The 26,773-nt window shown below is 37.2% G+C and overlaps 1 protein-coding gene across 6 annotated transcripts; it reads left to right on the top strand.

Annotated features, from left to right (window-relative positions):
- The first annotated feature begins 2,510 nt into the window (after positions 1-2,510).
- On the top strand, positions 2,511-26,621 carry runx1 (RUNX family transcription factor 1). Of its 6 annotated transcripts, none has more exons than XM_088331732.1 (8): positions 2,511-2,733; positions 10,215-10,354; positions 11,137-11,247; positions 15,459-15,615; positions 17,109-17,213; positions 19,397-19,663; positions 22,200-22,343; positions 23,748-26,621. In XM_088331732.1, the coding sequence occupies exons 1-8, from the start codon at positions 2,646-2,648 to the stop codon at positions 24,275-24,277; spliced, it is 1,542 nt and encodes a 513-aa protein (XP_088187858.1). In that variant the 5' UTR covers positions 2,511-2,645; the 3' UTR covers positions 24,278-26,621. The 6 variants fall into 6 exon arrangements, with proteins under 6 accessions (XP_088187858.1, XP_088187857.1, XP_088187860.1 ...); XM_088331731.1 differs by having other exon boundaries at positions 22,197-22,343; XM_088331735.1 differs by lacking the exon at positions 2,511-2,733 and adding an exon at positions 5,496-5,598 and having other exon boundaries at positions 22,197-22,343.
- Positions 26,622-26,773: the final 152 nt, after the last annotated feature.

The raw sequence follows: 26,773 nt of genomic DNA, 5'->3' as shown, positions 1-26,773 counted from the left end.
AAATTTTACTGATCTATATAACTTTTACGAAAATATATCTGAAATGTTTGGACACTTCTGAATTGATTTTTAAAAAAGTTTTATTATTGTATTTTTTGCTTCAGCAATGTAATCCTCAGTCAACTGCTTAATATTTTATTGTTTTATCTTTTTAATAAAACAATTCTTTTTTGACTCATTTATGTCTGTTAATGGGGAAGTCAGAAAATCAATTCATCACTTCACACCGTATATCTTATCAATTATAAACAAGGTGTCTGACTTGTTAGTTAACGTAAAAAGTGCTCAAATGTTTTGACGATCAGAAGTACAATTTCACGGTCAACATCTTGGCACTTGTGCACCACGGACATGTATTCTTTTTTGCCTTGCCGAACAAAAGCATCCCAGTGAACTATTTTTTTTTTGTAGTTGGAGTTGTGTCTTGTGGAGGTTTTTGAGACCGTCGCAGTCCAATATTGATCCAGATTCTGCAGTTGGCTCTGCCCTCAGGCCAGTAAAGCTGAGAGCCACACGATCAATTTATTATTTTCTTATATATATATATATATATATATATATATATATATATATATATATATATATATATATATATATATATATATATATATATATATATATATATATATTCGCGCCTCGGCCGAGACATACCTAATTGGTATAATGGCGGCGCCCTCTGTTGGCTGCGGCTGCATCGACTCGCTACAACGGGTCAGGTGTATCGACACATGTTCTGTGTACATTGTTACAAAGAATGACAATACAAAGGAAATTATTATTATTATTATTATATAATATATTATAGTGTGCATGTGTGTGTTGTTTCTAACTGTGAAAAAAAACTGTGTGAGCTTTTTGTGGACAATGTTAGTGGGAAGCATTACCAAAGGTACAAAAGGATTCATGAGGTTATTATTCGATAAACTTAGTTGTTTTTGTCCCGATTGTATGTTTTTAAAAAGCGTGATGATGTGATTTTAACACGTTTGGTGAAGGAATGAAGGCAGGATGTCTTTCAGCACCATGGACAGCACCACATCCCAACTTGATCTGGGCCCGAACTCTCATGCTTTATCCATGACTCCATGTCCACCTTTTGAAAAAGTACAGTCACTACGTCACCATTTTTATGTGTTCAGCAAAATATGATTAAAATATATCGGGTTTTGGCTGAAGAAGAAGATCCCACAATCTAGACAAAAACATGAATCAGAAGCAGATAGGGTACATAAACAGAACAGCGAAGTTTACTAGAGTCTTCAGATCTCAAAATATCAAAACTACTCCAACACAGGCTTGACTACGCATCACTGCTACATTATGGTAAATCACTAACTAGATTCAAATAAAAAAAAAAAAAAACAAGAAAGGTGATGCAGGATATGTTGGAACACTAGCTCTAACTGAACCAAACATACAGTGAAAGGGAAACAACATGTATATGTTGTAATATCATCTTGTTATAAATATACAAAATATGAACGAAAGACAACAAGGGATTTGTTATAATACTACCTACTGCTAACTGAACAAAACTGAAAAGTAAAAGGACACCGGAAACATACTCAACCATGGATATAACAACTACATAATGTTGTGACACAAACTAGTTATAACAGCAAAACATTAAAATAAAACGACCTCGGAAACATTCTCGCAAGTAGACAGAACAATAAGAAAGCCTTGGCAAAAAGACCATGAAATAGAATGACAGCACTCTAATTGGCTTTAACTGAACTTAACATGAAAGGGAGATAACGCAGGACACTTTAGAACCTTAACTTGCTCTGAACACGAAAGTAAGATTACGCCAGGAACATACTCATATGTGGATAGAACAACTAAATAATATTGCAACACCAACCAGCTCTAAAGAAACAAAACATGAAAATAAGATGCCACAATGAACATTCCCACATGTGGATAGAAGAACAACGATTAGGCCATGACTATGAAAATATACAAACATAGGAAATACAATGCTGGCACACCAATTAGCTATGAAGGAGCAAAACATGACAGAGGACAACTCAAAATAGGTAAGAAGACTATTTCTAACTGAACCAAAATACGAAAGAAACACACTGCAAAATGTTAGGACAGGAACGATCGAAGTAACAAAGTAATTAACTTACCACCTAACTTACTATTAAAAGAACAAAACATGAAAGGAAGAGTACGGAGAACATATACTTATGGAAAAATAGAACATGATAAAAAGAAAGTGAAGGTGAACACTAACATTGTATCCAAAAAAATGAAAGTAAAAAAATAGTCAACAGCAAAGAGTGGAAAGTGAAAATGAAATTAGCAGTTGTGAAATGGCCTGAGGGCGAAGTGGACTCTTGTCCCCTGTGGCTACGAGCTTTAGAGGCCACAATGAATTCAGCTTGACTGGCTGCTCTACGCATTTTGGTGTGTTTTTTTCAATGCCAGGGGGGGGGGGGGGGGGGGGGGGGGGAAACAAGACTATAAAAACTGCAGATTAGGTTGACAGTCTTCTTTTTTACGAGTGAACATCTCCTTATTTTTTTTAAATTAATTTCAATGTATTTATCTTTTTTGCAAGTTTTGTTGTCTTTTTTATTGTATTCTTAAAAAACAGACCAGCCAACTTCCCTCCCCTCCTCATCCAAGATCCCGGCATGAACTCAGGAGCTTTCTCCGGTTCCGGTCCACTTTCTTTGGCCATGTTCTTGATGAGAAAAGGCCGGTCGGGTGGCGAAATCTTTGGTAAAGTTGAAACTTTTGTTTTCTCTAGCAAATGAACTTTCAACTTTTCACATACCAGCCAAAACATTTTTAACCAATATGCTGCATTTTTAATGAATCTATAACACATTAAAAAGTGTCGTTTTATTTTGGGGTAAGAAGCATTGTCATTTTGGACATGAGTTAAGAATCTTTATTGAAATTGTTTGGTACAAAAAGGACTTTGATTATGGATATCCCAAATTGCGTATAGTCTTTAAATTAATTTGGTCCATTTGTTTTGTGGTTTTGGGACAGAATTTCCCATTTTATGTGGACAAGTTGTTTTTAATATGACACAAGCATTTATTTAATATTTACAATATGATTTTTGCAATTGTTTTGATCAAAATCTCAAAATTATTTGTAAGATTTCATAGATAACATGTTTTTACAAGTGTTGTAACAATATGACCCTATTTTTCATTTTTACAGAATTAAAACTGTACATAAGATATGTAGTTAGTTTATGCGTTGGAATATATTTTCATTTTTTACATCGCTAAAGGAGCTTTACTTATATATTTTTTGTGTTCGAAACACTTTGGTTATGGATGAACCAAATTCGGTCGAACATTGACCAGTTTAGTGTTTAAATCAATATGGTCCAATGTTTGTGGTCTTGGGACAGTATTGCCTTTTTTAAAAAATATATATTTTCTTACTACTTTTCTTTAAGCTGACATAAACAAACTCATCTGTTTCAAAAGTGTTTCAACAATTTGACCCCATTTTGTAGTTAGTATGGCTCTGTTTTGAACAATATATATTAATTACTTTTACAATTCTCTCAGAATAAGGCTTAAACAAAATGACCACATCTCTGTAGGTTTTTTTATAAGAAAATGACCCAATTTTTGAACGCATTTTAAAAAACAAAAACACCCCATTTTTGTATTTTTTTTCAACAGCAAACACAATGTTGTTTATTTTTTCTTTTTGTTTTTCTGTGGGAAAAAAATACAAAAATTGATTTGATATTTACAAAATAATTCCCGGTATATTTTTGCAGTTGTTTTTGAACAAAATCGCAACATTTTTTAAGTTGTCATAAAGAAACAAAACTATTTCATAAGTGTTGTAACAAAAATACCACGTTTTGTAATTAGTATGGGGTTGTTTTGTGATATATGAACACATTTTTAAAAACAAATTATTTTTTATAATATATCCTTTATTGTTTTCTTGGAAATGTGCACAAACATTGAGTAAATATTTGAAAAATTAATACATTTTTGTGTTATACAAGTTTACAAAATTGTTGCTGTATTTTGTGTAAAACAACCCAGAACACATTGTCAAATCTGTACGTGTGTGTGTGTGTATACACACACACAGATTATAAATATATATATATATATATATATATATATATATATATATATATATATATATATATATATGGATATATATATATATATATATATATGTATATATGTATATATATATATGTATATAAATATATATATATATGTGGTACTAAACCAAACAAGTTTTTTTTTTTTAATCCAAATTGAATGGCGTATAAATATTTCTGAGAGCAAATCACATCTTGCTCAGTTCTTGTTCCAGACAAGAAAAAGAGGCGTTTACATTTTTTATCACTGCCCCTTGGCCAGAGGGCCAGACTGGCGTATTCTGAAAACTCTTTCGACAGCTGCTGTAAGGCAATAAAATGTTGACTTCCCTGATAAACCCAATACGAAGTTTGCCCTCCCAAAAATAAAAGATTTAGTATGTCTTTCAAAAACATTAGATGGAAAGAAAAAAGGCTTTATTAATCCAAAAAGTATGGTAGCATGTATGTCTGTCCGTCTATCGCTCTCTCTCTCTCTCTCTCTCTCTCTCTCTCTCTCTCCATCTCTATCTATTCCTTTCTCTCTTCATCTCTATATATCCATCTTTATCTATCCATCTATCCCTCTCTATCCAACTATCCCCCTCTCTCTCTTTCCATCCATCTTTTTCTAGCTCTCTTTCTTTCTCTCTTTCTGTCTTTCTGTCTCTCTCTTGAGCATTATTTACTTTACTTTATTTTCCTAGGAAACGGGAAAAACTACAATATCTTAGCTAGTCCTAACCCTAATTTTCATACAATTACACAAAAATATATAATTCATATCACAGTTTTTCTCAATTGCTTCAGTACCTTCCTAAGATTATCCTTTAAATTCTCGACAATGTTTGATTTCTCAAAACACCGAGCAAGTAGCAAAACACCATAGATTACCTGCAAAAGCCAGTTTTTTTATGGACGATTATTTGTCAATCACTCAAAATCAAATATCCGTGTCAACAAACATATCAGTGCAGTCTTTTTATCATTTTGTACGGACTGTACAGTCAAATTGGTTAGTCATGTTCTCAATGTAACAGTAATTCTGGAGGAAGGCTTTAATGCTGGCCATGTTTTAATGACAGTTTTAAATTAAACCTTTGACTATGTGGGATTGATTGCAACAGACTTGTACAAGACTCAGTTTACAATACAGTTTATGCAATTTATTGACGGACCATGTCATTACAATACGGAAATCAAAAGTCAGCACGGAATATCAAAAAGAAAACAAACAAACAAAAAGCGAATTATGAATGTGGACATAGAACAATTGGCACAACAGAACTTGGAGTGTTGTTGGGACAACCTACAGCCCCACGCCCCCATTCTACAAATCTTTACGTTCTTCTCCGTCTGTCCACAATATTTCATTCGTGTCACAAGAAATGTTCTCTTTTGCTGTCCAGCGTGGAAATAAACGTCTTGAATGCCTTAACCAGCCTCTGGAGACATCTGCTGTGAAGTCACTGCATGCTACATTCAGGGCCTCCAGAAGTGTAAATCTCAGGGTGAGACTGGCGATTATACACTATCTCCATGTGGAGAAAAAAAATATTTAATTGGATTGAGGAATGGGGAGCATGGGGAGAGGAATTCCATTACCATTGAGGTATGAGTTGCTAACCATTCACTAATAATATTGAAGTGGTGGAAATTCACAATGTCCCAAACTTTTACAAATTTGGGCAGGTTATCCTCACTCTGATCTTGTGGTGTTAAGAAATGAGGTCATTGTATAATGTGTCTAAAAATTGACAAGAGGTTCTGTGTTGTAGGGCCCCATGAAGGGAATATGGGTGAGCACACTATTTTAAGAGAAAGATGTTCACCTGGTAGCAAATGACTAATTTAAGTCTGATGTAGAAAATACGTAATGAAAATGATTAGACATGAGCACACACATGACATATGTTGATAACATTTCACATGTAAAGGCGTTTGAAATGAACTAGTGATTAAAAGTTGGGGGTGGTTTGACAATTCAATTAATGGATCTGACAGAGCTTGTTCTCAGCCAATTAGAATTTGAGGATGACGACGGTTGGTGGTTGCCAATTTAAGTCGTCCTTCTTTGTATCACATGTGATTCACATGCTTGAACAGTGGTACGAGTTTACTTAGTTCTGAGGGTAGCTTTTTAGCCTGAAACATTTGCAAGTAGAGTGTTTTGTATCATAAATGGTTCGACGATGTGTCCAGGGCACTTGTAACGTTGAATAGAGGTATCCAGGACGATTTTTAGGGGTTAGGTTTGTTCCTTTTTCTCAGCCAAAAACTAATTTGGAGAAGTGTTTGAAGTGGATAAAGGCATGTGGGCACTCTCGCGTTCGACTGATCGTGAAGATGATTGATGATAACCGGAACAAAGTTATTTATTCCACAGTAGGTGTTTTGTTATTATTATATTGAAGTTTACACTACTGTTGGGTCGGTTTTAACACAGCACCCTATCAACCTAGCATGAAGTGTAGCTCCACCTTGCCACATTAATTTGGTATATTACCATGAAATAAAATCCTGGACATGCCTTAAAAATTCTGGAATGTGTTTGTTCTATCGTAAGTTATGAACTGAAAAGGTTATCTGCAATTAAAGCCAAAAGAAAACTTTTCTTCTTTTACAGCATTAGATGTACAAAGAAATAAGAGTGAGGTAACATATCAAAAACTCATTAAGGTCTGTTAGAAGGGAAAACAATAAAGAGTACATACCCTGCTTTACATTTGCAGCAAGAGTGTCAAATCGGAATCAATTTCTATGAGTAGGGTAGTTTGTTCGGGGCTTTTGACTTTCTCATGCATCTGCCTTTACAAGGTTAGTGTCTTTGGACACCTTGATGCAATGTATATAACTTTATGATAAGATAAGATAATCCTTTATTCGTCCAAAAATGGGGAAGTTTGTTTTGTTACAGTAGTAAGACAGTGAATAATGAATAACAGCTAAGAGTTTGAACAGTATAAACAGCCATCCTTCCATCCATCCATTATCTGCACCGCTTATCCTCAGTAGAGTCGCAGGGGTGCTGGAGCCCATCCCAGCTATCTTCGGGCGTTGGACAGGGGACACCCTGAACTGGTTGCCAGCCAGTCGCAGGGCACACAGGGTCAGACATTTCACTCGGTCATTCACACAAAGGGACAATTTGGACCGGCCAATTAACCTTAAAAATGCATGTTTTTGGAATGTGGGAGGAAACTCATGCAAGCACGGGGGGAACATGCAAACTCCACACAGGAGGTTTGATTTCATGACCTCAGAACTGTGCCGCACATGTGCTAACCACTGTGCCACTGTGCTGCACACACAGTATAAGCAAGTATTTATACATTAAAAAAAAAAAAAAAAAAAGAATATTTCCATACATTTGCATATAATACAGACCTTTGAAATAAATTAGCATAGCCGTATCATTTCTTCCGGATCATGCAATCAGCTATATCGACTAAAGAGACGCTTGCTGTTGTTTCGGTCGCCATATTTGCGCCGCTTATGATACATTAACACCGTAACTATGGTGGGCGTGGCTTAATGCTTGCTAACGGATGTATGAATAGTGATCCATGATATTCCATTGTAACCTACATGGTGGATGCAGCTGATAATGTAGGAAACACCGGAGATGTAAAGATGTAAAAAAAATGCAACTGCTTTTTGGATGTGGGCTTGTGATACAATGTTGCGAGGATTGATCATGTAGTTTTGACAATTTCAAGTCTGAGCCGAGAAACATAATAAAGGGTTTGAGAAAACAGTAACTAACTGGAAAAAAATACAAGGAAATGGGAATTCAAAACATTTCGATATCTACATATGTATTAAAAACATAAATATATAGCTGAATTCATGTCTGTATATATTTATATATATAAAAATAAAAAGTTTAATTCTTGACGAGCGCCCACAAAAGTGTTCGGAGAAATTTGCAAACCTCATCTAAAAAAAAACAACATCGCCCACACACTTGCAAGCGGACAACATACTGACTGGTCCAGTTCCAGCAACTAGCCAATCATCTTCGCTCTGACTAACCAAGTAACCAATCAGCTGCGACCGCTACACTTGTCCGGATGTGACACGGGCGGAAAAAAATGAACGCTGCGAACCTCTATAGTCATTTACGCGGAGGACGCGCACGTGAACGCACGCACGCCGACACACCCGCGTGCGCGCACACTCCAACATGTTTTTGTGTTGAAGCGAGATCTTCTTTTTCAAGCTTTTGGAGATATTTGTCACTACTTTCAATTTTTATTTATTTTTTTATGATCAGAGTGGAGTACTTTAACTAAAGAAAGTTATTTTATTTTGAAACTTTTGTCGGTGGCAAGAAGACACAAAAAGGGAAATTGGACGAAAAAGAATCGCACAAATGGTCTTCCTTTGGGACGCCAAATACGGTACATATATTTTTCTTGTTATGAAGATTAGTATTGAAGTAGTTTCAAAAAAATAAAAGTGCATCTACAGATTGACACAAAATAGAACATTACATATTTTGCAAAAGTTTATGGTTTTCTTTTCGATTGGAAGCGACTAAGGATGAAAATAGTAGGCTACTAAATTGAGTTAAAGCAGGATGTATGGTCTCAATGTTGCTTAAGGTTAAGAAGGAATCTCATTGTCACGCTTTATAAAAATAAATAGCCTAATCACACACACCAAAAAAGCTCATGCCTACACCTTCCCTTTTTTACTAGATCCCCTCATCCCACAAAATAGAAACACATAATAATAATCATAACATCAATGATAATAATTACAATAATATAAACTATGGTGAACATCATACTATTACAAATGATGTATATTATAATCATCTAAACAACACTGATTATACAATAGTTATTATTGTAATACAAATACGTTTATGTTAGAAGTTGAAGTATAGTGATATTAGTGAAAATAATATTAATACAAATTATAAGTGATGTAAAGTGCTAATAGTAAGAAGAAATAAATAGAAAATACATAATAATAATGACTATAATAATAATAATAATAATAATAATACAAATGATAATTAATATAATAGTGTATAATACAGTGATGATAATAATATTAGCAATACAAATTGTAATTGTATAATTTAAACTAAAGTGATACTAATGACGAATATGATAATAATACAAATTATTATTATTTTAATCATACAGTATTGAATTTACCTAGACAAGTATTAATTATTTTACTGGTTATATCTACGAATTAAAATAATAGTTTAAATCATAGTGATAATTGTGATGATGATGATAATAACAACAATAATGATACAAGTTATAACAAAAATAATAATTTAAACCGTTGTAATGTGTTTCATATTTTGCGTACAGCCACTTCAAGTGTCCTTAAAGGCGTTTTAATATTATGACTAATAGTGATGATAATGCAAATAACAGTTATTATAAACATTTGAATTATAATGATAATAGTGATGATAATCATAATATACAAAATCATCATTTGACTCATTTAAACAATAGTAATAGTAGGGTATGACGATAATAATATTCTAATATACAGTGTTGATAGTGATAACAATTATGATAATAATACAAATAATATATGAAATGATAATTTAATGCATATTGATAATAGTAGTGATAGTAATACAAATATGAATACCCTGAATTGTGAGGCTAAGCAGTTCAGGAAATGGATTGATACACTAAAATAATAATTTTAACAATAGTAATTTTAGTGATGATAATGACACAGATGGTAATTGATATAACATTTAAAACTATATTGATAGTTATAATAATAATGCAGAAAAATGATATAAAAATGTAAATCATATTAAGAAGGATAAAACCAACAATATAAAGAATACAAGTGGTCATGATAATAAATGAAATAAAAATATTGGGCATATTACACCCACTCTTGTATCCGCCAAATATGACAATTATTAAATACGAATGATGTCATGATGAAACCCATTGTATCAGTTGTTTTGAAACCGATAATACACTGACTTCTCATTTTTATCTTACATACATGAGCTGCAACATGACTTTTTTCTGTATCTCAGATAAATCCCTCCACGTTTGTATATTGATCGTGCTTCCTGTTTTTGCTGGTTATTTATAAACAATGAATTTTCAATCCATTTCTATGGCAGACCCTTGCCCGGGCAGGCGCTACACTCCCCCGTCCACCACACTTGCCTCAGGGGGGAAGATGGCCGAGGCCTTGGGAGCCCAAGAGGCAGGAGGAGGGGCATCGTTGGTGGGCAAGCTGCGAATGGCTGATCGGGACATGGTAGGTGGAAAATGTCACAATGGTTTTATCGGGTTTATTCGACAGAAAGAATTGAAATTCCTAGTTTGTCATGGGGGTTGCGTTCCAAAATTGTCCCGCGATAGACAAAACCTGTAAAGTACAAACCTGTACTTATTTATTTGTCAAATAGTGTAATATACATTAAACCAAAGAACAAACCCAGTTTACAGGCTCAAGCATATGCTTAACAAATAACAGTACGTTAGAATTTTTTTTTTCTGTATGGTCAAATTATAATTTGAAAATTAGTCTTGCTGCTTGTATTGCACTAAGGGCCGGAAACGGTTTCAGGACAGTACATTTTCATTTTCCGTTAGGCAAGGGTCGGAAACCTAAAATGTTGAAAGAGCCATATAGGATGGAAAAAAACGAAAATAGTCTGTGCATGTGGCTCCAGAGCAAGTAAAACAGGTAGAGAGGTCTAATCTATTTAGCGAGAGAAAGCATCGTCCTCTGCCTTTTCATGCCTTTGTCAGTCCAGAGCGTTTTGTTGACATGACGGCTTTTAGAGAAACTTGAAATTGCAAAAGGTTTGCACATACTGTCCCGAATGTAGGTTCGTCAAGCTGTTTCACATATGCGTACAACTCCATCTCAATATCATTGACGCACAGACACATACAGTAAGGGGCGGGGTGACTGTTTAGCCAACCAGAATGTACAACAATGCGCAATGCACAATGAAAATCGACGAAGTAGCAAAACTGCAATAAGTAAACCGCGATACAGAAAGGGATTACTAGAGGATTATTTTTTTACAGGTTCTGTCGGATCATCCAGGAGAGCTGGTGAAGACGGATAGTCCCAACTTCCTTTGTTCTGTCTTGCCCACCCACTGGAGGTGCAACAAAACCCTGCCGATTGCTTTTAAGGTTAGGGAGCCCATTTTCATTTATTTAGGAAGAACTTAGTCACCTAACGTTCCTGTAAGATTTGCCTAAAATCCCAATCTAAGAAATACACAAAGTAAATGAATGCTCTTCTTGAACCGTTTGGAGAATATGGACGGTTTCTGTCTCCTTTGAAAGGTAACACACTGAAGTTTTGTCCCAAACTGGAATAATCACTGTGCTACTCACATTGAACAATCTGAGTTGGAACACAGAAAAAGAAGGTTTTTATTCTCACCTGAATTTTTTTTGTGCAATTAAATGCCCGCAGAGGAGTGTCTTAAGTCAAATGGCTGTAACATGTAGTTTTTAATAGAGAAAATTGGAGAGCGAAATTGAGTTTTCAAACTGTATTTTACTACCAAAATTGAACGCTATATTTTGATGAAATAAACAAAAAAAAATCAATAGTTATTCAGTAATAAATTAATGCATTAAAAGTATAAATCCTATCATTTCTTTTCAGGATCAGACACATTTTTCGTGGCCAAATTCAAGCACTTTTCAAGCACAGTCATGGCCAATTTTTTAATTTAATAAGAAATCCAACAGCACTCAAAAGAAAGTTGTTTTTTTTGTCAGCTATGATGACTCAAATAATGCTATCTTGCAGCTAGCACAAACTCTGTGCTATTTTCCACTGTTCCGATCTATGATCTATGATCTTTTTGTGTCAATGGGCAGCTACAAACTGACATAAAATTTGCCATTCTGTTTCAGAAATGCACGCTAAGCTTCAATATCACCCTTGATCACTAACAAGGGAAAGTTTTAATAACGGAGTACAATGCAGAAGACACACAAAGAAAGAAAGTACTGTATTAATAGAAAACAGGAAATAGAGCCAAATCTGGACATATTTTAATCATATTGATTGCTCCGAAGCAGAGTGCATTACATTTTGCAATCTTAGAGTCTGCTGATCTTTTACTTTTTGTTTTTCTTTTTTTAATGTAATTTTTTGGAATGTTTTCAGAAGATCTGTGTCTAAATTGGTTAAAATAGAATTGTGAATATCTCATCTCATCTCATTAGCCATACCGCTTATCCTCATTAGGGTCGCGGGGGGGGGTTGGCTGGAGCCCATCCCAGCCATCTCCGGGCAGTGGGCAGGGGACACCCTGAACTGGTTGCCAGCCAGTCGCAAGGCACACAGGGACAGACAGCTCATTCGCTCATTCACACCTAGGGACAATTTGGACCGGCCAATTCACCTGAAATGCATGTTTTTGGAGCGTGGGAGGAAACCGGAGTGCCCGGAGGAAACCCACGCAAGCACGGGGAGAACATACAAACTCCGCACAGGAAGTCCAGAGCTGGATTTGAACCCACGACAGGTTCCTGAGACATGAACTGTGCCGCACAAGCGCTAACCACTGCCCCGAAGTGCTGCCCATTGTGAATATATATTTTTTATTTATAGAACTGAAGAGTTAATGATTTATTTTTATTTATTTTTGTATTTTCAGGTATTCTGTGTAGTGCATAAAAATTTAAAAATTTAAAATTGGTTTGTATTTTACAATTTTATTTTTGTAAATCTGTTATATATAAATATATATATATATATATATATATATATATATATATATATATATATATATATATATATATATATATATATATATACACACAGGGTTGGGTAGGGTTACTTTAACTTGATTACTTTCATTTACTCTTGGATTACTCCAATACCAAATATGCTAATAAAAGACAAAAGAAATGTAATTTAAGATACGATTTTTGCATAACCTGTCCATATCCCCGTAAACATGCTGTACCTTTAAGATACATCTTGATGATGTGACTGCTGTCCTGTTCATGCTCATTGTTCAGTTTTGCAGTAGTCGCGACACGAGTTCCATGAAATGTCTCAGACTCTCCACTTTAAATATTTTATGTGCATATTGTATAAGTACAGTAAATCTTCATCCATAGTCTATGTGAATTATTTTCTCGATAAAAAAAGTTTACTGCTTTACTGTATTTTTTGTGCTTTATCTATTTGTTATTGGTCCCATGGAAGCAAAAATATTATATTGGAAACAAAGCTTACAAATATCAAGAAATACGAATGAAGCACATAAGTGGCTACGCTTTCTACATTGCATGGCCCTAACCAATCACTGATTGGGACTATTATCAAAAATAAGAAAGCAATTAAAGGAAGGACATTTTCAAAGGGCATGACAATCCTCACCCTTGAACAAAAAATACATGCACCTTTTCTCAATGACATCACACCAAAAACAAAGCAATTACTGGGCATTTGTCCTAATGGGATTTTAAATATGTTCATGGAATAATGGTCCGGTTACATCCTGTTGACACTTTTTCGCGTCTCTTCTGCACTTTCAGGCAAAAATGCAATTGTGGCAAAAGTGGCTTTTAGCCGACTCATTTAGCGGCTTTGTTGCATTAGCTGTCTGGCGGCACTCACGCTTGCCTGCTCTCACACTTGTGGTGTTTAGGACGATAATGAAGTGTCGCTTACCTCTTCCTGATAACAGATTATTGGTATTGATTTTGCATTCTAATGTATCCAAGGTTGTTTTTATTTACCATATGGGCTTCATGTGTATGCAAGTAGATCAAGAACAGCATGTGATATTTTCTATAGATTTTTGTTACCTAATACTGTACAACAAAAAAGTAAAACAAACAATTTCTTAAGATGAGTTATTCGGATTTATTAAAGTCTCGTGTGTAGTATAGAGTAACCCCCATCCATCCATCCGTCCATTTTCTTACGCTTATCTGGGGTTGGGTCATGGGGGTAGCAGCCTCAGCAGGGAAGCCCAGACCTCCTTATCCCCAACCACTTCATTTAGCGGGACCCCGAGGCGTTCCCAGGCCAGCCTAGGGGAATGGTCTCTCTGTCGTGTCATGGGTTGTTCCCAGGGGCTCCTGCCTGTGGGACATGCCCAGAACACCTCCAAAGGTAGGCGTCCAACTCCGACTGGAAATTAATCCGACCTACTGCGGGCAATGCGGCCCAAACTCTGGCACTGGGCATACAGGAACTGCACAATCCAGATAAGCGGTATGCCATACTCCCAAATCACCCCCCCACAGGGCTCCCAGAGGAACACCATCAAATGCCTTCTGAAAGTCAACAAAATATATGTAGAACGGATAGGTGAATTCCCATGTACCCTTGAGGAACATGTGTGTACAGCTGGTCCACTCTTCCATGGCCTGACAAAAACCTCAGTGCTCCTCTTGAATCCGAGATTTGACTTTCAGACGGACCCTCCTCTCCTGAATATACCTTACCAGAGAGGCTGAAAAGAATGGTTTTCCTGTAGTTGGAACACACTCGGTCCGCCTCTTGAAAAGGGGCACCACCACCCCAGTCTGCCAGTCCAGAGGCACTGATCCCAATGTCTAGTGACCTCTTGAGGTGTAAAATACTTCCTCCATCAGATAAAACACTATTGATTCAAGTAATAAGAAAAAATGTACCGTGCTTGTCTCATAAAGACTAAGCATTAATATCTATTTATTTTACACGAGTTGAGACACCACTTGAGGATGATGTTTGAACAAAAAAAGCTACGTTCAGTACTTAGCTAATTACTCACAAACATGTATTATAGTGTCTGTATCAGTTGTTTTGGGTGTGTGTGTGTTTTTTTAAGTGGGCAGGCCTTTTGTGGCCAAAGCTAAAATGTGGACCCCCAATTTAAAGTTGGGGTGCATTTGAGGTGTCCTCAAGGAAGTTGAAAGTTAAATATTTTCCTCTAAAATGTTGCCAATGACCAACTGTGTTCAAAGAACCCTTATACTGTGATTTCTACCACTCCAGTATGCTTTTATCTTACTTTTAGCAAATCTGCTCGGGGTGAAACACATTAGGTAGGAGGGATGGGGGTTGTGGGTCAGTTCTGGAGAGTGACTTCATGCTCCTTCTTCTATTTGTTAATGATAATTGTGACAAAAAAGATGCCTGCTTCAAGTACAGTCCAAACACCAAGCCAAACTCCAAGAAAGATGAAAAAAGACTTTTTCGAGCACTTCTATAAACTGCAAGTTTTTGAATGCACATCATGAACAAGCTGACAGTTGGTGCAATGATGACACAAGCCAGCAGTAAAAACTTTTCGAATTCCATCCAGGCTTTTGGCACAATAAACAATATGTATCTATTAAAAAAAATGTAAATTGTCTTTTTTTTCTTTTTCTGTGTTCAGGTGGTGGCATTGGGCGAGGTCCCCGACGGCACCATGGTGACGGTGATGGCAGGAAATGACGAGAACTACTCGGCCGAGCTCCGCAACGCAACGGCCGCTATCAAAAACCAAGTGGCTCGATTCAATGACCTGCGATTTGTTGGACGCAGCGGGAGAGGTACGCTTCTGCTTCTTTAACAAAATCAGATGCATGTGCAAAAATTAAAAATATACATATATATGTATGCATCTATAATATATAAATGTGTCAAGAACCGGAACAGGATCAGGACCTAATCACGTGACGTTCTCACACAAGCCTTTATTTTACGGGAAATGGTGAGTCATGCACGTTAGGCAGCCATTCTGGCGTGGAAAGAGGGGAAGCCAGATAACAAATCAGGATTAAGAAAATAAACAGGAGAAACTAGACAGGATCAAAAACTGGAGAAACTAAAAAACAGGACAAAAACAGACAGAAACAAAACTGGAACCCGAAATTAAACAGGACAAAAATAAACAGGAACCAAACCGGACTTGAAATACCAACAGCAAAAGAGGACCGAGTCAGAACCCACGTCTTGTGGGGCACAAGTTCGTTTGACGGGCAGACAACCGAAGCAAGAGAGCGCTGAGCTTTGAATAGAAAGAAATCCAATCTCTCAACGAGCCGCACCTGGCGCCACACGGGCGGGGCCAATTGGGCACCACGGCAACCGTGACACACACGGGTGCGGCCAATTGGGTGCCATGGCAACCATGACATTAATGTATGTTTTGACTGATTGTGATTGCTATTAAAATTGAAGCTGCATATTCCAAAGCAGTGGTTCTCAACTGGTCTGACCCCAGGAACCACCATTCAGCCCTAATTATAAACTGTCACACAAATCTCTCAAAATATTTCCACTTCTCAAATTTATTACATAAAAATATTGTGTTGGTCAAAGCAGAGATTGTATAATCTATTCAAGTTTAAAAAAAAAGGGAAACCAAAGTGACTTTTAGCAATCACATTCCTTTTCAGGGGACAGTGTTTATTGTTTTGCAACTTCTAGTGGTAAATATTATACAAACTTGCATTTGTTTTTACTTGTAAGTAATGAAATTCTATTTTTTTTTCCACCTACCATAAGCCTCACCTAACAGGAGCTGACATCATTTTTGGCCATATTGCTGCTTCAAAATCCTGGGTAAAGGCTGGGTAAAGAAAATGAAAGTCTCTGTAGTTTGTAATATTATTTGTGCTTCTATAGCACTTGTTTCTGGCTGCACAACATAATACTGTGGTGAAAAAATAGACACTGCCCCTTTAACGCTAAATTTGCTGGATTTTTAATGAAATCCAAAACACTTCAGTGGCTTTGTCTTCAATTTAATATAATCCATATCTCATATATTCTCATCTGTATCTGCATAGTCAAGCTCAACTTTAGCGTTCTTTTTCTGTGGTGCAAAACGACAGGTGTCAACTCACATCTGCACGGCATTATTGCCATCTACTGTTAAAGAGTGGAATTGACCATCAGTTATTTTGGGGGGGAATATAATGCTAAAGATCAACTTATGGGTCGCAACAAAGCAGTTCAGAAACACTGTTCCAATGGAAAAATCTTTTTTTTTCTCCAACCTATTTGACATGTTCTCTTGGTTTCTTTCCACTTGTCCCAGGAAAAAGCTTCACCCTGTCAATCACAGTGTTCACAAACCCCTCTCAGGTGGCCACGTACCAGAGGGCCATCAAAATCACCGTGGACGGGCCCCGAGAACCACGACGTGAGTAACCAAGCAAGCATCGTTTGGCATCCCTTAGCGTTCTTTTATATATCAATTTTAATGTATTTTGAGTGGTCATTTCTTGGAATAAATGCATTATTAAATTAACTTATAAAGTTTGTTGTTATTTTAGGGGTTACCAATAGTAGCCTGAGTTAAGTTTAGGTTTGACTTGTCTTACTAGCAACTCATACCCAATAAAATGACCGTATTGCTGATTTTCTTTGGGAAAAGTAAGTGGCCAGAGCTGCTGAAGCTTATATGCCATACCCCAGGGGTCGGGAACCTATGGCTCGCGAGCCATATATGGCTCTTTCTATGAGTACCTATGGCTCAGAGACCAATTTGATTGCATGCAAAATTTCTCCATCTTGTTCAAAACCGAGATTGTCTATCCTATTCAGGTACACGTAAAGCCAAACCAAAGCTAAATGCAAAGGAAACACTTCGCAGTATATATAGGGCACGTTTTTCACTACAATTTACAGTCAAGGTGTCACACAAAAAAAGGGGGGAAAAAAACTCGTTTTGGCTGTACAACGCTAAAGAATCCTTTATTTAAAAGTTCACTATATAATCTGTGTTCAGTGTTCAGATACTTTATGATGAATCCACAAAACTGTAAATACGCCAAAACACCGGAAGAGAACTTAGTCTTTTGATTGGGTGAGTGGGAGGGATGGGTGGAGCTATGCAAAAAGTACAAGCATTCCCTCCCATCTCTCGCCAAAGGTAAGCACATAAGGCTCCCTATTCTCAGAATGTTGTGACGTTTTTACAAAATAAATGCTTGCATCTGGTTTTGAAACCAATATGTATGAAAAAAAGGGTCAAAAGGAGTTTAACCGATCTTGAGTCATTGCAAGAAAGAGACAAGTTTAAAGTGGTCTGTTTGTTGAATTTGGGACAGGGGCTCTGGCATTATTCTCTTTTCATAATTTTTATCAAATCATCAAAAATAAATGTGCTGAAGACTAAGCTTTTGTCTGGGGCGCGGGTTTAGCAATTTAGTAAATTTGTCTCATAATATATGATGTGGCTCTTTCCCAAAATAAAATTAATATTTTTTGCTTTTATGGCTCTTTGAGTCAAAAAGGTTCCCGACCCCTGCCATACCCTAAACAAAGGCCAGTCAACAGAAAATGTTATACTGCTGCTATCTTGTGGCAACTATTTGGGCAATGATATACCTTTTTTGGACACAGGCAATTATTCATAGATTTTAGGGATGTATGATACATTGTATTTTCTACTGATAGGTTTATAGTTTAGGAGACCATCATAAAAACAGAGGAGAACCCAAACCCCAGTTAAGAAATTCCAACCTGTTTTAAAAAGCCTCTACTGAGCTTTATTTTTATTAAATATTTTAGGTTACAAAGCAGATCCGCCCTAAAGGATGTGGAGGTCAAAGCACAGCAATATGTTTGACCGAGACAATGATGTGAAGTGCATGATAGTCAAAACTACAGGGTGCCATTATATTCAAAATAACAAACTGGTATCCCATGTGATCTCCTGTGCACGTGTTAAATGATAAAAACAGAATACCTTATTACCCACTGATAATGATAATCGATAATACCTTTCACCTGGAGACAATACTGCTATTTTTTTTACTACTGCATGATATATTCAGAAGAAAAAATCTCAAAATCCAGTTGTTTTGTGTTTTGTGTGTCTTGATTTTTATTTACAATTCCAATAAAATTATACAGCTTCTGTAAACATGAAAATGTAATCGGTAATTAAAAAGTAGTGGTGAAGAGACAAGAGCTTGACTTTATCGATCGATTGATCAGTAATGACGTTATAACTATTGCAACGATCTATTGTTATGAGCACCATATTGACGTAGATATTGCAGAAAGTGCATATAATATGAACATTCGTAACCTCTAACTTTATATAAATGCTTCAATACTGAATGGCACACATGCCTTGGCTGAGAAAATTATATCGCTTATTCTTATAATTTTGCATTATCCTGGCTGTACATAAGAGTATCTATTATAAAGCAAAATAGATACAGAAATGCTACATATGGCAAATGTTACATTTGGCCACTGTTTGCTCTAGGGGTCGCTGTACACTTGCAAACTCTGCACAGTAAGAATGCTTTCGATTTTTTAACCAGTAATTGATTTAATAAATCGATCAATGAGTCACAAAATGCATTCTAGGTCATCGCCAGAAGATGGACGACATCAAACCTGGCTCTTTGGCCTTTTCTGAGAGATTGACGGAACTGGAGCAGCTGAGGCGCAGCTCCATGAGAGTGACTCCACCGCATCATCATCACCCTCATCACCCTCATCACCCTCATCACCCTCATCACCCTCACCCCCATCATCATCATCATCAGAACTCCAGTTGCAATGCACGACAGTCCACGGCCGCTTTGCACTCAGCCACCTTCTCAAGCCCTGCCCACAGCCAGATGACAACAGGTAAGAACTAAAACCACACTAAACATTACACACAAATACAGTGGCCCTTTGTTTTGCACAGGAGTTGCGTTCCATCAACCAGAATTGTCAAAACATGCAAAGTAGAAACCTTTATTTATCTATTAAATATTGTCATTTACATTGAAACCGAAGAACAAACCCAATTTACAAGCTCAAGCATTTGTTTAACAAATGAAGTCACTGTATTTCAAAAACGTTCTTTTATTTTTCTACAAATAACTTCTATACTGGCAAATTATTATTTTATAAATAATCTTGCTGGTATACCAAGGGTCAAATCTTGAATATCGCCCAGCTCAGTCATGTTTTCATGGAGGAGTCGAAGAGCATTCCAGTGGCAATTTGTGAGGCTCTGGCAAAATCTATGGCCAGGAGTATTAAAGTGGTTCTGCAAAATCATGGCGGCCACAGAAAAATATTGAACTTCAGGAACTTTTACTTAAGGATGTTTTAATTTTAGTTACCGGGGGTTTAGCTACTAATAGCTATATTTTGAGTCTTTTCTGGGGAAAAATTTACACTATAAGCTTTACACAGCCTACATTTTACTGTGTTAAAGCAATGTTTGTTCAGTGTTGTTCAATTAAAAGTTATGATGAAAGCGTTGAAAATAATTTTAGGACACTATCCTTACTTTAGATGGTATGTCGCCATCATGTCGACCATATTTGGAAAACAAAAATTTGGGGTAAAAATGCTTATACCATCTTTTAAAATGTTGAGAAGTCCAACTTTATCGATAGAAAGCATCATCCTCTGCCTTTTGGTGCTTTTGTGGGTCCAGAGCTTTTTGTTGACATGATGGGTTTTAGAGAAACACAAATTGAAAAAGCTTTGCATGTAAGTAGTTTAGGCTTATTAAGCTGTTTTTGTATAATTTAGACCGCAACCTTATTGACACACAGGTAGACACAGGGATAAAAGGGGCAGTGCGACTGTTTAGCAAATGAGGATGCAGAAACCAATGCATGATGAAAATCCATGAAATAGTAAAACAACGAAAAGTAAACTGCGATACCGTATGGGATTACGAGCGTGGGTACATCAAACTTCATTTTTTCAGTTTTAAATCTTGTTCCTCATAGAGCTGCTTAGCGACTGTATTGTTTCCTCTTTATTTCATGACAATGACGCAAACAAATGTAAACTAAAACTTATGCTAAATCTAAAACACGTGCATCATTGTCCGACAAAAACGGAACAAATTTATTATTGTGTAACTCCAAGCCAGTCTTACGTCAACGACAAGGAAGTTATCAATAGATAAAAAATACTACTCACTATGATCAGACAAAGTCATTTAAAGCCTCAGTGTGTATTGCATTTTCACCCCAGGGGTTTAAAAATATTTAATTTTCTAAAAAAAAAAAAAAAAAAAAAACAGCAACATTGTTTCAAATAATAAGAAAAACACATTTTATAAACATGTTTTATTAAGACTTGTTGGTTAAGAATATTTCTGTTGTAATAGGCTGGGAGGATCCAAGTGGGGACTTACGAGTCAAACTAACAGTCTTTAATGGGGACAAGGGAAGTTACAAAAAGTGCTCCATGGAGGAAGAAACTTGAATAAATGAATGATAAGAAACAAACAGTCATTAAAAATGCTAGGCTGGTTAAATACAAAGTCTGACTTATTCATAAAGAAGACATCAAGGGTTCTAGAAGAGTGGTGCCGACGACCACTAACTCCCCCGATTTGAAACTGATAATCTGTCCAAGCTGTCCTTAAATACTGGAATTGTAATGGTTACCAAGCGTGCCTAATCAGGTTATCAGTCCCCTGGCGCCCTGGGACCTTACATTTGTTATTAAAAAAAAGTTTTAGAAGCTGACTTGTTTGGCCTATCATTTTACCTCCTTGGAAGCCTGAAGGACCATTTTGCAAAAGTTTCTTGTCCCATTACTTTTAGCACTTAGACACCCCCCACACCCCACACTTTTCCCTTCTCTCTCTTTTTCCCAACTCAATACAACATTTTATTTATATCTGTACATTCAAGGAAACTGTGCGGGTCAGATGTATCAACATTTCGTTCTGTATACACGTGTACTAGAATGACAATAAAGTATATTTGAATCCGAATCTGAATCTGAATTCTCTAGCCACTAATGTTAGTCATTTGGCTGCAGACTCTGGCTGGATTTTACGTTCAATAAAAGATAAAATACAATTTTTACTACATATTTTCACATGATACAAAGCACATTCTTGATAAATGAAATAGTAAATAAGAGGCTGTCTTTTTTTTTGTTTAATTTCTTTGATAATTATTAAAAGTTTCCAGTGTGGTCGACAAAACCAGTTTTGTTCTTGTTATCGTACAAATGTAAACATAATTATATAACCTAGGTACTTTTGAAATGAAAATGAAATCAAGTAATCAGTTACTATCCTTACTTGGCAAATATTTATGTGACGTTAACCTCCTACCTGATATGTTTGAAAATAAAGAAATATCTTTGTGTGTTTTGTTGATCTGTTTATGTTTTCATTTTTTTTTTGTCTTAGAAGGGCGACAGATGCAATCGCCTCCGTCGTGGTCCTACGACCAATCCTATCCCTATCTCGGACAGATAACCACGCCGAGCATCCACTCAACAAATCCGCTTTCACCAAGCCGCTCATCACTAGGCGACCTGTCCTCGCGTCTTACAGGTAAAACCATTTCTTTAACTGTAGACCCCCGGGATATGACCCATGAGGTGAAATTGTGGTACGGTGGGGGAGAGAAAAATTTAAAAAACAAAATGGTATATAATAACTATTTTTTATATGCAATATACGTTTAAATGATAAAATAACTTTATAAATAAATGTTTTCAAGGAAAAATAAAATGTCCTTTATCTTGGATGTGACGTTACTTTTGCCAGTGCAATAGAGTTAGAAGGTGGACGGAGATGGAGGAGGAGACATTTTTTGCCATACCCGTAAAAAATGTTCTTACACTAATCTAGCGTTTCTCAAATAGTAAGGCTCTATCAACGGGGCCTTGTAGGATTTTTATTTTTAACAGATCGAGAATAAAGTGCAATTGCTCTCCCACTACGTTAGTAGGCAGTAGCGCTCTCATTTGCAGAGAGTGCACTTGTGGAGAAGTTTTGTTGACATTGAGCATCAGCGCTCTGCACACAGTGTAAAACGTAGACATGAAGCATAGCAGACTCTTAAGTTAAGCTAAGAAAACAATATTTCACAGGGATGAGGAGACAGGCCGAGAGAAACAGAGATGAGATAAAGAAACAAGAAAGAAAGACAGGGAAATACCACAAAACGTGGCGATGGATGAGGAAAAGATCGGTGTCTTACTGTGTCCAAAACTCTTGGCAGCGGAGAGCATGGTGCCAAATAAATTCACAACAATAACATCAATCCATTTTAAGGTGGGGGATGGGTTGTTAGGATGTTTTTGCTTCTCCCTTTAACATCACTGCACGTCTTTGGACCATGGCTAATAAATACAGTAGAAAAATACAATATTGTATTACACTATCTCAAAGTCTTTACTAAATACACAAGATTCTAAACTTGACAAAAAGAAAGAAAGGCATTGTGGAATGGAGTGCAGCGGGCCGAATAAATTCACAACAACATTAATCTATTCAAAGATGGTTATGATGTTTTTGCTTCTCCCTTTACCATAACTGCACGTCTTGAGCCCATGGGTAATGAATATAAGAGAAAAATACTGTTTTGTGGCACACTATGTCAGAGCCATTACTAAGTACACAAGATTCTGAACTTGACAAAAACAGAGAAAGGCATTGTGGAATGGAGTGCAGCGGATCGCATATCAACATTTTCATGATGCTGTGACACAAACCAATAGCCGACCAGAGGCGTAACTCTACATACGCACAAACACTGCAAAGTTAGAACTTCTTTCTTTTAACGATTTTGGACACGCAAAACATTTTTTGTTAATGTCGTATAGTGGGGAAAATGTCTTAACGATGGGCCTCATAAAACATTGTAAGCCAGGGACGTCTTATCCCAGAGGTTTACTTTATACTCGAATTACCAGAACAAAATCATAATTCCCAAACTTTGCCCTCATCCAGGTCCTGACCTGACAGCATTTAGTGACCCCAGGATGACCATGGAACGACCTTTCACCTCCGTCCCCTCCCTTCCGGACAGCCGCTTCTCGGACCCTCGCGTGCATTACCCTGCCACGGCTGCCGCCTTCACCTACACGCCCCCGCACAACCCCGTCTCCAACGGCGCCTTCGGCATCACCATGGCAACCGCCATGGCAACCACGCCCGCTGGCAGGTACCACACGTATCTGCCGCCGCCGTACCCCTCAAACGCGGCGCAAAGTCAGAACCGGACCTTCCAGGCAGCCTCCTCTCCCTATCACGTGTACTACTCCACGGCGGCCGGATCCTACCAGTTTTCCATGACGGGCTGTGGCGGCGGAGACGCCCGTTCCCCACCCAAAATCCTCCCGCCTTGCACCAACGCCTCAACGGGCTCCCCTCTTCTGCACCCCTCTTTGCCCAATCCGAATGAGGGCGTCGCCGTGGAGGTGGAATCCAGTCATAGTAGCTCGCCGGCAAACGCCGAAGCTGTCTGGAGACCGTACTGATGTTTTCATCAAGTTAGCGTGAATGCATGCAGCGTTTTAGTTTGATGCTCCTCCGTCCTAATGGTGTTCAAGACTGTCTTGATACAAAATGTATCAGTGAGAAGTCATATTCATGCATTTTTATTTACCTATAATCCTCACTATCAGGTGAACCGAAATCCGGATTATATGGCGCACCCCCCAAAAATAGTCTTTTGTCATATATTTTTCATGCATAAGGCACAACAGGCTATAAGGTGCATTAAATTGAGACTACAGTTAGAGGTATCGTGGGTTAGAGGTAAGATTGGGCCTGAATAATGCAGCCGACCCGGCCCGCCGGTATAAAAGCCTGAACCAGCCTGAGCCTGACTGTTTGATGGACCGAGCCCAAAGCAAACCCAAACTTTCATAGGATTCGGGAGGAGGAATGGCGATTTTGGCCAACTCTGCCCCCGCTGCCCTGCCGCTTCTCTGGGTTCGACAGTGCCGCCAAACATGAGCACGACAGGCATATGTGCTGACGAGCGTGCATGTTACACTGTGCAGGTCCTTCAAAAAGAAAAAGAAAGATAGAACAATGAAAAATTGGTCATTTTTTTAAAAAGGCAGCGAGAGAGAAGCCTGATTCAAACCTGGATTTCAAATTACATCTTTTCTGTATTATATAACGCCCTCAGTGGTGTAAAAATACTTTTTTTTCTAATAAAAACACCATTGACTAAAAGAAGCAAAAAACACATATTCTATGCAATAAATAGACTCATGGGTTTATATTACACAACTTGTAACGTCCTTTCAGAAGCTGAAATTTTAGCTGCCATCTTTCTATCACAGAAGCCCGAATTACCATTTTGCAAATGTGGCTTGTTTCGGTGGTGCTTTAAGCTCTTAATGGCTTACTACTGTTCACAGCTGAGAACTGCATGTCAAGAGTGCTATGATTAGAAATGAAATGATCTGCATTTATATAGCGCTTTTCAAGTCAATGAAGACTTCCCAAAGCGCTTTACAATGTGCTTCACATTTACCAATAGCGGCCGTGCAGCCATGTAAGGCGCAAACCTGCTTATTGGGGGCATTAGGGGTTCAGTGTCTTACACAAGGACACTTCGACATGTAACACGGAGGAGCCAGGATTCGAACTGCGATTTCTTGATCCCAGGACGAGCGCTCTACCTTCTGAGCTACTGTCGCATCTTCCACTTTTTTCCCCCCATTGTTTTCGTCTCTAGAAAATTTTGGTTCGTCACTTACCTGCAGGCTATGGCTCACATGTTTGTCTCAGGGGTCCTCGAGTGTTGAAAATTTTGAGTTTACTCTTGTAATCCTCTAGTGGCATTTTTAGTAGCTTCTCCCATTATCATCTTAAGTTAGCTAATTACACCAGCTCTGAATAACTCCAGCTATTGGCTCTTATCAGCCTCTCCAGGCGTATCCAGCTCACTGGGTCTTTTGTTGTTCTAGAGAAGATTAACAGAAGTTTACAATTCATGTCACTGGCTAAACTGTAGCCTTGCTCATGCAAGAAATTTTGGGAGTAGGCTTCCATATTTTGCAAATATGGGCCCCCCGTAGTGTGTCTTCTTCAAATACACGGCGTCAAGTGGTGAAATATTACCCATTGTTACTTTACTCCATTTAAAAACATCCCGATGTTTTTTGCCCTATGTGTTTTTAACAATAAATCAAATTAACCAGTCAATATCATTTTATAGTCCAATCAGTTGCAAGTGGTCTTGACTTGACTTCCTTTTTCATACAAAAAAAATGATTCCAAACCGTTTACGACCATCATTATTTAGCAATTATTTGGCCAATTGATTCATCAGCAACACTGTTAGGTGAGCAAAGGTTTTTCTCCACTTCTGCTCCTTCAGTTCAGGTTACTGTTGCGTATTAACTTTTTGCAAAAGGAATTACCTAAGATAATAATAGCAAACCTTTCAAAACTGGAGGCCAGGATTAAAGTAACTCTCAGTTTCAAAAAAAATGTTGACCATTGCTTTAAACTTAAAGCGTCTTACTGCCATCTAGCGGGTAAATATTTTTTTTCTGCCAAAACGCACATGTACAGTGTTTATTGGGAGGAACTACGCGATCCGTGCTTCCGGATACCAACGTCATTATCATTTTTTGTCTGAAAGAATAAGTAGTGATAAAAGTCGTCCATACACGTTTTATGTTCGAACCGAGCTTGCACGTCCCGCCCATGCTGGTTGGCCTCAAATATGCATGATCAGTTATTTTGAAACTAAATTTTACATAGTTCACCTAAAAAGAGAAATGCATTATTATTGACTATTTAGTATGTTATGTATCCAGTCCACGTGTAAAAAACTGAAAATAAAAGGTGAAACTTTAATTGGTTGTCTCGCATTCCTTAGAAAATAATGAACATCTGATTTTCTTGTGTGTTCAATAGGAGGTTGAGAGTTTACTTTAATGCATAGAATAGAACAGAATTGTCTATATGCTCATTGATATCAACGTGGTGAAACGTTGTATGCAACAGGA

Source organism: Urocampus carinirostris, chromosome 3 (genome assembly GCF_059441175.1).
Source record: "Urocampus carinirostris isolate Australia breed hairy pipefish chromosome 3, RoL_Ucar_1.0, whole genome shotgun sequence".
NCBI classification, from domain to species: Eukaryota; Metazoa; Chordata; class Actinopteri; order Syngnathiformes; family Syngnathidae; genus Urocampus; species Urocampus carinirostris.
The sequence above is the reverse complement of the archived record's forward strand: the minus strand, read 5'-3'. Positions and strand labels throughout refer to the sequence as shown.